The sequence below is a fragment of the Dunckerocampus dactyliophorus genome, chromosome 11, assembly GCF_027744805.1.
Source record: "Dunckerocampus dactyliophorus isolate RoL2022-P2 chromosome 11, RoL_Ddac_1.1, whole genome shotgun sequence".
In the NCBI taxonomy this organism is placed as follows: domain Eukaryota; kingdom Metazoa; phylum Chordata; class Actinopteri; order Syngnathiformes; family Syngnathidae; genus Dunckerocampus; species Dunckerocampus dactyliophorus.
This window is the reverse complement of record NC_072829.1, coordinates 31,338,256-31,354,901: the sequence shown is the minus strand read 5'-3', so window position 1 is coordinate 31,354,901 and position 16,646 is coordinate 31,338,256. Positions and strand designations below refer to the sequence as shown.

The following is a 16,646-nucleotide window of genomic DNA, read 5'->3' as shown; positions in this document are numbered from 1 at the left end:
TTGTCATTTTTGGGAAACGACGCCGGGGGGGAGTAATAATAATAATAATATTATGTGAATAAAGTCAAAATATTATGGTAACAAAGTGGTAATATTACAAAAGGAACATTGATGAAGATTACTTATGAAGTAACGTGACAAAAACAGCAAAAATGGGAAAACGAGCAGCGTGAAGCTGATATGAACATGTAGGATAAAGCTGGGATACTTTGAAATGTACTGAATAGGACTTGTTAGCATGCTGTATATGACTTGTTAGCATGCTGTATATGCATTGTTAGCATGCTGTATATGACTTGTTAGCATGCTGTATAGGCATTGTTAGCATGCTGTATATGACTTGTTAGCATGCTGTATAGGCATTGTTAGCATGCTGTATATGACTTGTTAACATGCTGTATATGCATTGTTAGCATGCTGTATATGACTTGTTAACATGCTGTATATGCATTGTTAGCATGCTGTATATGACTTGTTAACATGCTGTATATGCATTGTTAGCATGCTGTATATGACTTGTTAACATGCTGTATATGCATTGTTAGCATGCTGTATATGACTTGTTAGCATGCTGTATATGCATTGTTAGCATGCTGAATATGACTTGTTAGCATGCTGTATATGACTTGTTAGCATGCTGTATATGCATTGTTAGCATGCTGTATATGACTTGTTAGCATGCTGTATATGCATTGTTAGCATGCTGCATATGACTTGTTAGCATGCTGTATATGCATTGTTAGCATGCTGTATATGACTTGTTAGCATGCTGTATATGCATTGTTAGTATGCTGTATATACATTGGTAGCATGCTGTATATACATTGTTAGCATGCTGTGTATGACTTGTTAGCATGCTGGATATGACTTGTTAGCATGTTTATATGCATTGTTGTTTACATTTCTACCAAATTTGAAAGCAGCAAAGTTGCATCCTTTCATGTTTCTTCATGTGGCCCCCGCTGGAGGGAAAGGGTTTGGACTTTTTAAAGTGGTTGAAGAGAAGAACGGCAGCAGCACACAGCAGATTGTTTTGGTTTCATTCTATTTTCATGGATGCTTTGAGTTGCTGATGTCCTTCAGTCCTCGGTGACGTCATCTCAAGTCTATGAAACTCAAGCAATCATTGAAAAAGCAAAGCATCAACACGTCCTGGATGGGCCTGCTGGCCTGCAGGCGGCGGGGGTGGAGGGGGAAGGGATTGGGGGAGCAGGGCTGACAATCTGGGCAAAAGGTGTGTGTGTGTGTGCGTGTGTGGGGGTGTGTGTGTGTGTGTGCGTGTGCGTGTGTGAGAATGTGTGTGCATGTGTGTCTGTGTGTGTGTGTGCGTGCGTGTGTGTGTGTGTCAGAGGAGGGCCGGGGCTCCTGAGGGAGTGTCTTCGTGTGTGAAGGCACTCAGTCCAAGTTGAGGTCGTCTTCAGCAGAAGGAAAGTCTCGCTGCTCCCAAACATCTCGTCTTGTTTTTCACGTGGATTTTACCAAACCCGAGCCAACATGGCGCCACCGCTACCCACTGGGATGGGCCACGTTCCCCAGGTGTGAGAGAGGAAGACGAATGTTAACCACGTTGGACATCAGGTAGGTTTGATGCACCGCAGCACTTCCACGGGGTGGGGGCCCCGACAAACCTTCCCCCTCCCTCCAGCCAGGGACACACAGTGAAACAGCAAAGTTGCTTTGGAAAGCAACACATGCTAACATACACACCATTTTATAACATATATTTACAGTATATACAGTATATATATGTGTATTTATATATACTGTATACAGTATACACATACATGTGTATATACTATACGTACTGCATAACTACAGTATACAGTGTTCCCTTTTATTACATACATATATATGTATACACGTGTATATACTGTATACTGCATGTATGTGCTGCATAACTACAGTATACAGTGTTCCCTTTTATTACATATATATACATATATATATATACTGTATATACACGTGTATATACTGTATACTGCATATATGTACTGCATAACTACAGTATACAGTGTTCCCTTTTATTACATACATATATATGTATACACGTGTATATACTGTATACTGCATGTATGTGCTGCATAACTACAGTATACAGTGTTCCCTTTTATTACATATATATACATATATATATATATACTGTATATACACGTGTATATACTGTATACTGCATATATGTACTGCATAACTACAGTATACAGTGTTCTCCTGTCTTTGTCCAAATATTTCTTCAATAATGTTTCCATATGAATATTGAATATTTGCAGTTTATCTCCTATTTGAACTATTTTCCTTTCTTCCAGCAGATGACTTCTTTCTCTTCATATTTCCACTTTATTCTTGTAAAATTACTTTATTAAAATTACTGTTGTTGTTTTTTTTTTAAATTTCTGCTGGGTTTTTTTTTCAATTTTGCACCTATTTCAATTTTCTTGTAAATAATTTCTTGTAATATTTTGACTTTATTCTGCTAATATTGTAACTTTTTTCCTAATTGTATTACTTTGTTTTTCACAAACTTTTCTATTACTTGAAAGTCTCTCTTTTCCCTCCTAATGTGACATGAAGTATTACATGATTACATTACATATTACATTTATATTACATGATTACATTCATATTACATGATTACATTACATATTACATTCATATTACATGATTACATTACATGTTACATGATTACATTACATATTACATTTATATTACATGATTACATTACATATTACATTTATATTACATGATTACATTACATGTTACATGATTACATTACATATTACATTTATATTACATGATTACATTACATATTACATTTATATTACATGATTACATTACATGTTACATGATTACATTACATATTACATGATTACATTACATATTACATTCATATTACATGATTACATTACATATTACATGATATTACTGTTATGAACGGCCAAGGCCGTGAGACAGGAATCCAAAAATGCAGAGTCGAATAAGTGAAACAGAAAAAGTCTTTAATACAAAAATGGATAACAAAAGGGTACCAAAAACAACACAAGAGACAAAGTACAACAAAAATACATCCGGACCTAGTCGCGGGAAATAGTAACAAAAAACACTGCTTGCAAGGTGAGCTGAGCAGGGAAAAATACAGACAAGTAACGAAAAGAGCTGCTAACAAAAAACTAGCAGAAGTACCAAAAATACAGCTACTGCTGAAGACGTCAAGCAGGCAGGTAGGTACTTACAGGTGAGCCGAGCGAGGGTCAGAAAGCCAAAACACAATGCACAAGAACAAGCTGGAAGGAGCTGAACAGGGTGTAGCAAAGGGACAATCTGGCACTGGATATGACTAAGCACACAGCTTAAATAGAACCACTAATCAGGCACAGGTGAAGATGATCAGCTCATCAGGGTGCTCAGGAGTGTGCTGCAACAGAGAAGCAGTAGAATGCAGTACCGCAGCACACAATCCTGACAATTACATGATTACATTACATATTACATTCATATTACATGATTACATTACATATTCCATGATTATATTACATATTACATGATGACATTCATATTACATGATTACATTACATATTACATTTATATTACATGATTACATTACATATTACATTCATATTACATGATTACATTACATATTACGTGATTATATTACATATTACATGATGACATTCATATTACATGGTGACATTACATATTGCATTCATATTACATGATTACATTACATATTACATTCATATTACATGATTACATTACATATTACATGATTATATTACATATTACATGATGACATTCATATTACATGATGACATTACATATTGCATTCATATTACATGATTACATTACATATTACATTCATATTACATGATTACATTACATATTACATGATTAAATTACATATTACATTCATATTACATGATTACATTACATATTACATGATTACATTACATATTACATTCATATTACATGATTACATTCATATTACATGATTACATTACATATTACATTCATATTACATGATTACATTACATATTACGTGATTATATTACATATTACATGATGATATTCATATTACATGGTGACATTACATATTGCATTCATATTACATGATTACATTACATATTACATTCATATTACATGATTACATTACATATTACATGATTATATTACATATTACATGATGACATTCATATTACATGATGACATTACATATTGCATTCATATTACATGATTACATTACATATTACATTCATATTACATGATTACATTACATATTACATGATTAAATTACATATTACATTCATATTACATGATTACATTACATATTACATGATTACATTACATATTACATTCATATTACATGATTACATTCATATTACATGATTACATTACATATTACATGATTACATTACATATTACATTCATATTACATGATTACATTCATATTACATGATTACATTACATATTACATGATTACAGTACATATTACATATTACAATGTTATCTCATCAAGTGATGCCTTTTGCCTTTCAGATGACAACTTTCTTCTCTAAATGTGTTGACTTTATTCTTGTGAAATGTCTCCTGATTTTTCCATTTTTGTTGTTCTTTTCTTAAAAGATATTTTTAGAATGTGTCACAGGCCAATAGAAAAACAGGCGTGGGCCGTAAATGGCGCCCGGGCCACAAATAGGTTAATTCTTCGTCAATGAATCAATGAATCAATGAATCAATGAATCAATGAATCAATGAATCAATGAGATGTTGGATGACAATCTTCATTGTTCTTTTTAACGAGACATTTTGGACAATTCATTGGGAACACGTTGGGGAACTTTTATGTTCCCAGCGCACAAGGAGGTGTTTGGTGTGGAAGAACTGGAGCCAAGCCCACATGTGGCCCAATACTTTTGTCCATAAGTGGTCCATGAACTCATCAGTGCTCCTTCATGGCGGCCATTTGCAGCATTCTGACTCACCTTTCAGGGCACACAGGATATTGTGTTCTCTGGCTTTAGACACATGGAACCTACCAAAATAAAAGGTTACACTCCCGTCTTTCACCAGGAAAAACAAGTTCGTTTCTACCCTTTTCCCTTCTTTAGTGATTAGCAGTAGAACATACTGTAGGTATGTTTCAGGAAAATATCAGCTCCTGACTAAAAAAGGGAGAAAATAAACATTTCAAGCATAACTTTCACTTTGACACAAATATTTGTTGCTGAAATATGAAAACAACTACGATAGCAACACAAACAGCACAACAACAGCAGCATAACCATTTATTTACAAATACCACACCAGCATAACCATTTATTTACAAATACACCAGCATAATCATTTATTTATAAATACACCAGCATAATCATTTATTTATAAATACACCAACATAACCATTTATTTATAAACACACCAGCATAATCATTTATTTACAAATACAACACCAGCATAATCATTTATTTATAAATACACCAGCATAACCATTTATTTACAAATACACCAGCATAATCATTTATTTATAAATACACCAGCATAATCATTTATTTACAAATACACCAGCATAACCATTTATTTACAAATACACCAGCATAATCATTTATTTATAAATACACCAGCATAACCATTTATTTACAAATACACCAGCATAATCATTTATTTACAAATACAGCAGCAGCTATTTGCACATTTGGAACTAAACTGTGTGTGTACACGTGTGCACGTGTGTGTGCGTGTGCATGCGTTAAAATGTCCCTACAATGTGTAACCTTGTTCTACACTCGTCCACGCTCTTCCACCTCCTCCTTGCTGTCGAGTGTGTTTTTACATGCAAAAGATCCACGGCCAGCTCTCATCAAATGCACATCTGCCACCTTGTGGCCATTTTTATGGCCTCAAACAGCTTGAACAGTGACATCTGCTAACGTGCACGTGCATCATCACCCCGGAAATGTAAAAGACGTACAAATACGCCTTTGGGATGGGGTGTTGGGGTTTATAAATGCATGTGTGGGATGGGGTGTTGGGGTTTATAAATGCATGTTTGGGATGGGGTGTTGGGGTTTATAAATGCATGTTTGGGATGGGGTGTTGGCATTTATAAATGCATGTGTGGGATGGGGTGTTGGCATTTATAAATGCATGTGTGGGATGGGGTGTTGGCATTTATAAATGCATGTGTGGGATGGGGTGTTGGCATTTATAAATGCATGTGTGGGATGGGGTGTTGGGGTTTATAAATGCATGAGTTCTTCTGTCAGCTTCTTTCACTCTGAACTGTCTCCTGTTGAGATTTTATTGTGAGGTCTCAGTAGAACCTCATGAAAGAACGACACTGTGAGGGCTAAGCTAAGCTAAGCTAACCTGACCAAACGTGTGTGGCGTGTAGCTCCGGGAGGGGGACATTGGAGGCCGTCAAGAAGAGGAGGATGTGAGGACGGCGGCCGTAAAGGAGTGTTAGATAACGTTGTTGCCCAAGAAGCAATGAGCAGGAAAAGCAATGGATTCCATCATTCCGTTTAGTTTGGCACTTTGTTTCAATTTCAAAGGCTCCGCCCACATTTCATGGCTCAGCCTAAACTCCTTGGTCATTTATTGCGGGCCATCTGTCCGCAGGGGGGGTGTGCACATGTCCCCCACGTAGTGAAAGATGAAAGGCTGTTTTCTATGCTAACAAGATATCAAAGATATCAAATCTAGAGTCCTACGCAGAACACACAACCTCATCAAGGACAGCACACATCCACAACACTCATTCTTCACACTCCTACCGTCAGGCAGACGCTACAGAAGTTTGAAGTCCAGGACCACAAGGCTGGCAAACAGCTTTTACCCACAGGCCATCAGGCTTCTCAACGAAGCACTCACACATGTTTATGTGTTTATGTTTCTTATGTTCTTATTCTTTCTTGTGTTTTCTTTCTTTTCGTGGGAGAATGAACAGAATAAGATTTTCATTGCATAGTACAACTGCTGTTTTACCATGCACATGACAATAAAACTCTCTTGAATCTTGAATCTCTTGAATCTTAAAACAGTTGTTGCTAGCTTTTGAGTGTTAGGTTGCTGTGTGATGAGTTTAGCGTTTTGGTTATGTTGATATTTTATATCACTTCCTCAAAGAAAGCGCTGCTGTTTCCTCACGGACTCGTGAGCCGCACAGCATTTAAACGTTTAGTGGTAGTTCTGATTTAAGGAGTTGTCACGAGATTAGAACTTAGCCACAGATTAGCCACATTGCTGTAAAGGCCGCAGGGTTCAAAGGTGAAGAAAAAAGTAACGGTTTGTACGTCGAAAATTACGGTAATCTGTTACACCCAAAAAGATGAAGAGAAACTAGATTTTATGAATATAAGCAACATGAAATGATCATAAATGAGGAGTGAAAGGGCTAAATGAACATTCTGACATCATTTACCTTCATTGCTGGGGGAGAAGACGGCGGGGTGGCATTTCCTTCTCTGCCATGACTTTTGTTCATGAATTCTGTCCTGTTTCTCACCGTCCTCATCAAACTGCTGGCACACGCAACTTTCTTTGGTTGCATATCCGTCACACTCAGTACAGAAATGCTGTGCTTTTTTGGGGGCGTCTGTTCCATGGAGTGATACAGGACAGGGCTCAGTCACTAGTTTGTTACTCGTAATATTGGCCAATCACCAGGACACGCTGGGACAAACACCAGCGTACGCCTTCGCCTGTGCTTGTCTCACATCTTAAATAGAACAAAGTGGATGATTTTCACACACACACGCACAAACACACACACAAGCACACACACACCCACACACAAGCACACACACCCACCCACACACAAGCACACACACACACACACACACACACACACACACAAGCACACACACACCCACACACAAGCACACACACACACCCACACACAAGCACACACACACACACACACACACACACATACACAAAAGCATTCAAATTACAAAACGTATGTCTAATCAAGTACACACTGTTGGGCATAATGAAAAGCACTCTCATCTTTAGTATGCTTTGCCATAATACTAAAATAGTTCAAACTGTACACACGCTGTTGAAACATGTACTTTTATTTTTCACCAACAAGTCAGTGCAACATATGCACCGCAGATATGTTTACAAATATACAAACAAACAAATATATGCTCACCAAATAGTAAACTGAAAAAGACATTTGCAGAAAAAATGTGCAGAAACAATATATATTTTAAAAAAATATAAAAAAGAGAGGCAAGAAAAATGAGGCAGCATCTTGCTGCACAGCTGGGTGTGGCCACAACGCCTCGTCCACATCACAGGCAATATCTTCCCTTGCCAGACATGGAGGGAAAGAAGCGCCTTGAGTGCCGTATCCACCCCTGAATGTCACCCACACCAATCTCATCACATGCCTCTTCCATAGCCTGAACAACACGCATGCACACAAAGAGCTGCCAGGCGTATTCCTTTCAGTGCCGTGCCCAAAAGAACCCACTTGTTGTCTTTTCCTAGTGCTTGCTTCCTGACTCAAGTGCTAACAAATAAGCATTGAGGTGTTGGGCCAGGTGGCACATACATTGGCCAATTAGCTCATGTACTGTCATTTTCAAGGGCAGCTAACATGTGACCTTATGTCAGATTGTAGTGTCTTATGCAGAGAAGCGTGTTCAGTGCATTTAAAAAGTGCCATTTTGAATTGCAAAATGTGTATAAAGCAGAACATGTGTTTAGAGTTCTGGAGACTTGAGAAGAGCTTTTGCTCTCTGTGTGTCACTTTAAATAATTGTGCTACGCATGTCGTTTTAGTGTTTTAGCAATTGGAAAAAACTGTAATGAACACTTTCAACCTGTGTGTGTGTGTGTGTGTGCGTGCGCGTGCGCATGTGGTGTACCTAATGAAGCATGTTCATTTAGTCAGGGGGTGTCCAAAGGCTTTTCCAGCACAGTGAAAATGAAAGGATGCAACTTTCCACTGTTGATGTTTGGTAGCGATATGCTAACACGTGACATCTATCTCATCTCAGTTTGTCATACCGGTGAAAAAATCAACTTCACTCTTTGCTCTTTTTTTCCTATGGCCATCATCACTGGACTTTATTCCCATCACGTCATACAGTAACTACCATAACTGGTTATTTCTCATCATATTATGACTTTAAACAAGACTTCCATATTTGACCTCTATGCTACCATCATGACTTTTCCTCATAATATTACCAGTTGATTATAACTTTTTTCTCTTAATATTTAGAAATTATTCTTGTAAAATGACATCTGTTTTTTGCATTTCTGCTGTTGTTATTTCTTTAAATTTTCCAATGATTTCAACTGTCCTCTTTTCATAATTCTCACTTATGAATCATCCCATATTTGGACTTTATTCTCAGAATATTATTACTTTTTCCTCAAACGAATTATCCAAAAATGACACCTTTTTGTTGCTTTGTTGTTTTTCATAACATTACATTGAAAAAAGATATATTTATATTTGAGCTTCTAAAATTACTCTTTTTCCCTCATAATATTTTGACTGCTAATTTTCCATGTTTGCTGTGTTTTAGTGTTCTTGATAAATGACATTTTTAGAATGTGCTGTAGGCCAATGAAAAAAACAACAAAGCAGCTGCGGACCGCAAATGGCCCCCATGCCGCACCTTGGACACCACTGAGTTAAGGTCACCAGATGATGCCCAAAGCGTTTTGTGTTGCTGTAATGTCATCTTTTATTTGCATCCAGCATGCGGTTCTGACAGGGCTGGTCCGTTTATAACACCTCCGCTTTAAGGCCTCATGAGAGAGGTCTGACCTCTGTCCCCGCCCAGATAGGGGTCATCTTGTAACCTGACACCAACACACACACCAACGCACACTCGCTGCCTTCAGATCCTCCTTTAGATTTCAGCCACTTGCAGGCCGAGTAGAAGGACGACACACAAGCACCAGCACACCAAGCAGCGCTGAAGCTGATGATGAATTCCACCAGCTTTCCCATAAGGATGCCAGCCCTTGTTGACTCATGACGTGTTTTCCAGTGAGAAGACTTGTACGGCATGCAGTGGAGGGAAGGTGAAGGGTCAGAGGTGTGGAGTGATGGACACCGTGCAGGACACGCTCATAAAACCAGGAGAGAACAAGTCACTAGGAGTTCTTCTCAGGAAAAAAAGCTGTTGCTGCTCATTCAACACAAGCAGTTAGCTTTTTTTTTTCTTAAATGAACAACTCAGTTCTTCCAGTCATGCGGTGGGGGTCATGTTGCTTCCTCGTCCCCCCTCAGCTGCGTTGATTTCAGGAAGACCCCCTGTGATGCTCAACAAGGTGTCAATCAGGTATTCCATTCACTCGAGTTACTCGAGTCACCCGTTCCAGAGCGCATGAGCAAACTTGCGTGGATCGGGTACTTGATTCACTCCAGCCCCTCTTTGATGCATATGTTGAAACTTGCATGAATCGGGTAATCGATTCACTCGACTGACTCGTCATTGTGTTCATGCGCAGAAACTTGCACATGCTCAAGAACTTGTAAATCGGGGATTTGATTCACTTGAGTCGCCCGTTACAGAGCACTTGCACAAACTTGCATCAGTCGAGTCACTTGACACAGTGTGCATGCAGAAACTCGCACATGCTCAAGAACTTGTAAATTGGGTATTTGATTCATTCGAGTCACCTGTTACAGAGCACATGTGTAGAAACTTGCGTGAATCGGGTACTCGATTCACTTGAGTCACGCGTCACATTGTGTATGCAGAAACTTGCACACGCTCAACAAGTTGTGAATCGGGTATATCATTCATTCGAGTCACCTGTTACAAAGCGCACATGTAGAAATCTGTGTGAACTGGGTACTGGGTACCTCAAGTCACTTGTCACGGAACACGCATGCAGGAGCTTGTGTGTGAATTGTGCGTGGCGTTGCCCGGAGTCCCGTTACAGCGTGCACACATAGAAGGTTGCCAGTATGGACGGATGCTAAGGGTGTCATCTTACCAAGGATCTGTTTCTTTTGCAAACGGCAGAGGAGTTGGGTGCCATATGAAATCTGGTGCCATTTGGGTGAAATACTTGGAAATGACTCGTTCATAACTGGCACATCAGTTATTATTGTTATCTCCGTGTGGCAAGAGAAAAAGAAGATATGTTGGCGTTCAAAGGCCACGTTGATCATCAAGTGCAAGTGAAAGTGACTGGAACGTTCGTGTCACGTGTCGGACATGCAGCTCATTCCAAGATGACAAAGAGCTGGCAGCTATTTTGTGGATGTGATCCTTATTTTCATTTTTATGGATTATGCCGCATCGTGCTCAAGGGCAAAGGTTTCACACACTTTAAGACACCCCTGGAAACTTTCTATTGAGATGAAGGTTCTGGAGTGTGGGACCATGTGCTTTTTTTCTTGAAGCTGATTGTAAAATTTGACGTTCTGAGGTTATTTGAACACGTGCCGCTGCTTTCATGGAAATGTTTGCTCACGGTCAGCCAGGAAATTCATATGCAAATGAGACGCTGACAGAAACCTCCATTAAAAAAGGCTGACTTTTACTTTGCGTTGCTTTGTGAGGACCGTAGAAGCGCAGCAATCAGGTGATGAGTGCGTCCATGTTGGTGCACTCTTTACACTTCATGCAGTGTTTCCAACTTCACAGCTGACCTCGAAGCAGGAGTTGGAAACATTTCCTCCTGAGCCTCATCTTGTTGTGTCGGGTGCTGCTCCTTTGTGGGGGCCGTGAGGCTTTTCACAGCATTTCTCTTTAGAAGTGGTCTGTGGTCCCTGGTAGTCCCTGACATACAGTACTAATACGGTAATCATAGGGACTACTGGACGCCACAGCGGCTCCAGGAAGCTTTGATACAAAGTAGAGTGGGGGTTTAGGCACAGAGCAGCTGGAGCGAGTCAGTGAAGCAATTGTTCTACCACAAACGTCTGCTGAGAAGTCAAATTTGATATTTTATGATATTTTGTATTTTTCAACCTTTGTTTTTGTGTTTATTCCTCACAGATGCCAAAACCTGCAAGTAATGTTAATATTTACTATTTGTTGGACATAACCTTGATCTGCTTGGGGAAGCAGTGAATTTGCTTGACATTTACACGCACACTCACACAGCACAACACAAACCAACAGGAGGTCACCTAACGCCTCCCCAGAAATCATAACCGCACCACACGGACCATGCAGGTATCAGCGCCGATATCAACGCCTACAGACTAGCATACAGTGGTGTGGAAGAGTCTTTGTCCCCTTCCTGATTTCTTTCATTTTTGCATGTTTGCCACCTTTGGGAAAATACTCTGTGGTCTGACAAGACAAAAGTTGAACTTTTTGGAAGGTGTGTGTCCCATTACATCTGGCGTAAAGTATCATAGCACAGTAAAGTTCATCATAGCAACAGTAAAATATGGTGGTGGTAGTGTGATGGTCTGGGGCTGTTTTGCTATGATAAATGCAAGCATGAAGGACTCTTGGATTGCTTTTAGCGTAGAAAGGTTGGCTACCGAAGAAAGTAAGGGTACGCAAGTATGGAAACTAAGGCACAGCCTCACGTTTGAGTCCCTTGACTTTTGCTGTGGTCATGCCTTTTCCTGAAAGGACTTTGGTCGAGCTCCTGATTGGCTGAGATGGCCTCAAGGACATCCACGGAGGTTTTCCATTGCATTCGTTCACTGTTGGCCTGTGGGCCACGAGGGAACACGTTCAGGCTTTTGTCTTTGGGCTTCATAAATTATGAGGAAAAAAAATAGTTAGGAATTTGGAGCGGTACCATGCGCGGATGTTTCCAAGCAACAAGTCCTGACACAGACGAGATGTTTCACATGAACTCTACGTTCATGCAAATACGATAAGGACCTGCTTAGTTTCATGTGGGCTCCTCCGGCTTGCAAAAGGGAAAAAAATCATATCAATTAGAAGATTTTTGGGCAGCAGAGTGAGCGAGAGGAGCTGCGGATGTCTCCTCTGAAGGTCCTGGGAATCATGAGGGCAACGGAGAAATATGATCCAGGAAGCTGCGGCTCAACATGTGCCTGCAGGTTGTTACCTGGATCTCACAGTCTGTGTGTGTGTGTGTGTGTGTGTGTGTGTGTGGTGTGTGTGCCCTGCAGGCCTGTGAGCCCCCATGCTGCCTATCAATCATCATTTCAGCTATTTATGTTTGCACTCAAACTTGCACCACTTTAGGAAGTCTCCACTTTCTCACTAATGAAACAACAACAACGCACTAAATCATTATTTACACTTTTGCCCGCTCCAAACTTGAAATACGTCCAACTTCAGCGTACAGTAAATGGCCAAACATGAGTAGAAATAAGCAAACACCCCGCCCACCACGAAATCACGACACCGATGTGCGCCATCCATTACACGGCCGACAGCGTTCAGTGGATCTCATTAAGGTTTACGTGTTTTTAGTTTGGGTCTAATCCATCCTCATCTGGCAACCATGCCTTGCGCCTCCGTTACCGCCTGCTGGGGGCGTTGCAGCCCGCTCAGAGCCCACACGAGGGTTTATCGTGCAAAAAATAACGGCGCGTGCTTGACATCACGTCATCCAGTATGTCTCACAGTAGACGCGACAGGCCGTCCCTCACGTCTGGGCAGATAAAACATTTCATCACATGAGAATTCATCAGGAAGAAATACTTCAGCATTTCACAAAACATGTCAATCAAATCATTTCAAAATACTGTCTACTATAATTGAAGTGCAACTAATAGTTAATTCATCAATAAAGAATCAATTATTTAAAAAACTATTCAAGTAATCAAATTATATAAAAAATAAATAGTAAATCCAAAAAACTGTATATTATATAATTATCTAAGGACAACTATATTTACTGTAAATAATAGCTAATTCATCAATAAGTGGTCAATTATTTAATCATTCATAAATGAAATCAATGAATATGAAATCAATAGCAAATATTGAATATTATATATAATAATTTGAATACAGCTATATTTATGGAATAATTAATTAATCAATATATAATTCATTATGCAAAAATAATAAAAATAATAACAAAAATAAATAACAAATATTATAAATCCTAATTTAAATACAGTTAAATTCAAATAATTAAATGACATCAAAAGCAACATTTTTATTTACATTATATTATATAATTTATATGTACATATAATTATATATTACATATCATTTTTTAAATGATATATAGTTATATATAATTTTCTATAATTATTTATATATATATTACATGAATCATATTAAAGATATTTTACAAATAATTGTATATAATAAGATATGCCAAGCATGGGTGATGTCAGAAGTTCTGGATGTAACACGAATGTAACAAAGTGAGCAGCATTTGAAAGCTACGTAACGCTGACGTAACCTTCCGATGGTTCACGTATCATTCCGGAACAAGCAGCTTCATTTGCTCATTTACTCAAATGTGCACCCAGCTAATGATGATAATGCTAATAATGCTAATAATAATGACAATAATAATAATAATATTGCTAATAATAATAATGATAATACTACTACTAATGCTTATATAAAAAAACTACTACTACTACCACTACTAATGATAATAATAATAATAATAGTAGTAGAACCTATCAGTCCATTGAGCAGTTAGAAAAGCAGGTAAAGCGTGTGATCTTCACGTCTGTGCTTTAAGTAAACTAAGCAGGATGCGTCGCCTTAAATCTGCCCCGAAACCCAAACAGTGACCTGACGGCGCTAATCTGATCACGCGTCACCACGTCCCCCGATAAAAGCCCGCACGCCCGTCACCCTCCGATGAAGCTTCCAGCGCCAGACGACCCGTAGAGCCGATAGTTGGCTGCACGGCGAGCGGAGAGCGTGTGTTTGCACGGCAACATCCAAACGGACAGATCATCAGCAGATATGCATCCTGATCTACACAGCACGACTCTATCCGCCCGTCTTTAAAGAGATCTTTTTCACCCTGGTGTCAGACGTTCCTGTCCTCACCACGCTCCGGTGCAGATTGGGGGGGTCACTAGTGTACTGGCCACTCTTGAAATGGGCGATAGGGGGCAATGTCTTCATCCCGTGCACATTTTTGCATTTAGCAACAAAGCTTAGCTAAATACAGCAGAGAATACTTACAGTATTTATGTCATAACTAGGGATGGACGATAATATCAGCACGCTGATATTATCGGCCCAATATTGGCATAAAATGTAACATTGGTAAAATTGGTGTCTGTTTTTTCCCAAAAATGAAAACCAATTTTAAAAAGTGCTGTGCATTTATGCCCACGGGCTGTCATCCTGTGTTATTCCTTGCAGGCAGAACTGGGCTTCCATGTGTTGAAACCGCGGGCGTGGGTTTCGTTGCCGGCGCGGGTAGCACCGACGTTAGCCAACTCGTTAGCTTGTAGCACGGCCTCGTTGTTGTCGACATTCTTACCCACGTCGAGGGTCACCAAATGCGAGACGAGACAGAAGTAATCAGTTTACTCTCCACTCAACTCAACAAGCAGACGGCTAAGTGGCCTCAACAACATCATGACCCGCAAACCCGCAAAGACAGATACATTCTTTATTCATCTCCAAGACAAATGTCTAAAACGATATTGTGGGTCAACACAGTGTGTTCATTCCACGACAGCAGATATCTGATGTGACACATAACCCTATCCGTATCGGTTGATATCGGAATCGGAAATTGAGAGTTAGACAATATCGGCATACCGGATATCGGCAAAAAAGTCAATATTTGACTAGTCATATAGACAAAAGTATGTGGACGCAATGTGGTGCCTTATCAACATCCTCACCTTTCTTAGCCACAGAATGGACTCATGCTGATCAACTTGATGTCAGATGGGTTAGGGTTAGGGTTAGGGTTAGGGCCTTTTGTGGCAGGCCTGAAATGCTATTTTGGGGTTAAGTTCATTTTCCTGACTTTGTAGTTCATTGCCATCTATCTTCATGACATTGTGGACTACATGCAAGTTGGCATCATAAAAGCTTTGAGAAAATGAAAATTTGTGTCATACTCAACACAAAAGCAGATCAGCATTGTCTGAAGTTGTACCCTTGGATTCCATTTCAATGCAAACCCAACTGAGTATTTTCCCACCACGTTCTGACAAACAAATGTTGTCATCTTTGAAGCGTATGGAAGCCGTCGTCTCCGGTAGCATTTCATGCAGCAGCACGGAGCGCCAGTTTACACGTAGATCACAAATAAATTGCCACACGCGGAGTCGTTCGAATCCTAATCCACCTGTGGAGCGCTGTGATGATTTAGCAGGAATTGTCTTGGTTGCAACTTGTTGCTAGAGTTGGGCTGTCAGTGGAATAATTACGGGAAGATATGAAGCTGCCACCTGTCTGAAAACGCTCCGAGGCAGCTTTTCTCTTCTGGAACGCCGTGCTGTGCTCGGTCAAAGCGAGTCGGAACACGAGTCCGATGCCATTGTGTTTGATTTTGTTGCCTTTGGCTGACTGGAGGCTTCGTACACACACACACACACGCATGCACACGCACAAAGCATAGTGTATAAAGTGTGCTCATCTGTGCCTCTCTTTGTGAAAGAACACCGGTGGGGAAAAACAAGGCTAACTTTGAATGGCTTCGTCTTGGTGCAAATCATTCCATATGCACAGACCTCATTTTGTGTGAATTTTTGTGCACTTTACATTATTCATATAGAATCAATGGGTGCAGCGGCT

General features: G+C 39.6%; 1 protein-coding gene across 3 annotated transcripts in view; it reads left to right on the top strand.

Moving 5' to 3' along the window:
• Positions 1-1,326: 1,326 nt before the first annotated feature.
• fat2 (FAT atypical cadherin 2) overlaps positions 1,327-16,646 on the top strand; it is a 117,469-nt gene continuing 102,149 nt past the window's right edge. For all 3 annotated transcript variants that reach the window (XM_054793106.1, XM_054793105.1, XM_054793107.1), the window contains exon 1: positions 1,327-1,578. In XM_054793106.1, the coding sequence (XP_054649081.1) occupies positions 1,556-1,578 (23 nt within the window). In that variant the 5' untranslated portion in view covers positions 1,327-1,555. The remainder of the gene's footprint in view (positions 1,579-16,646) is intronic.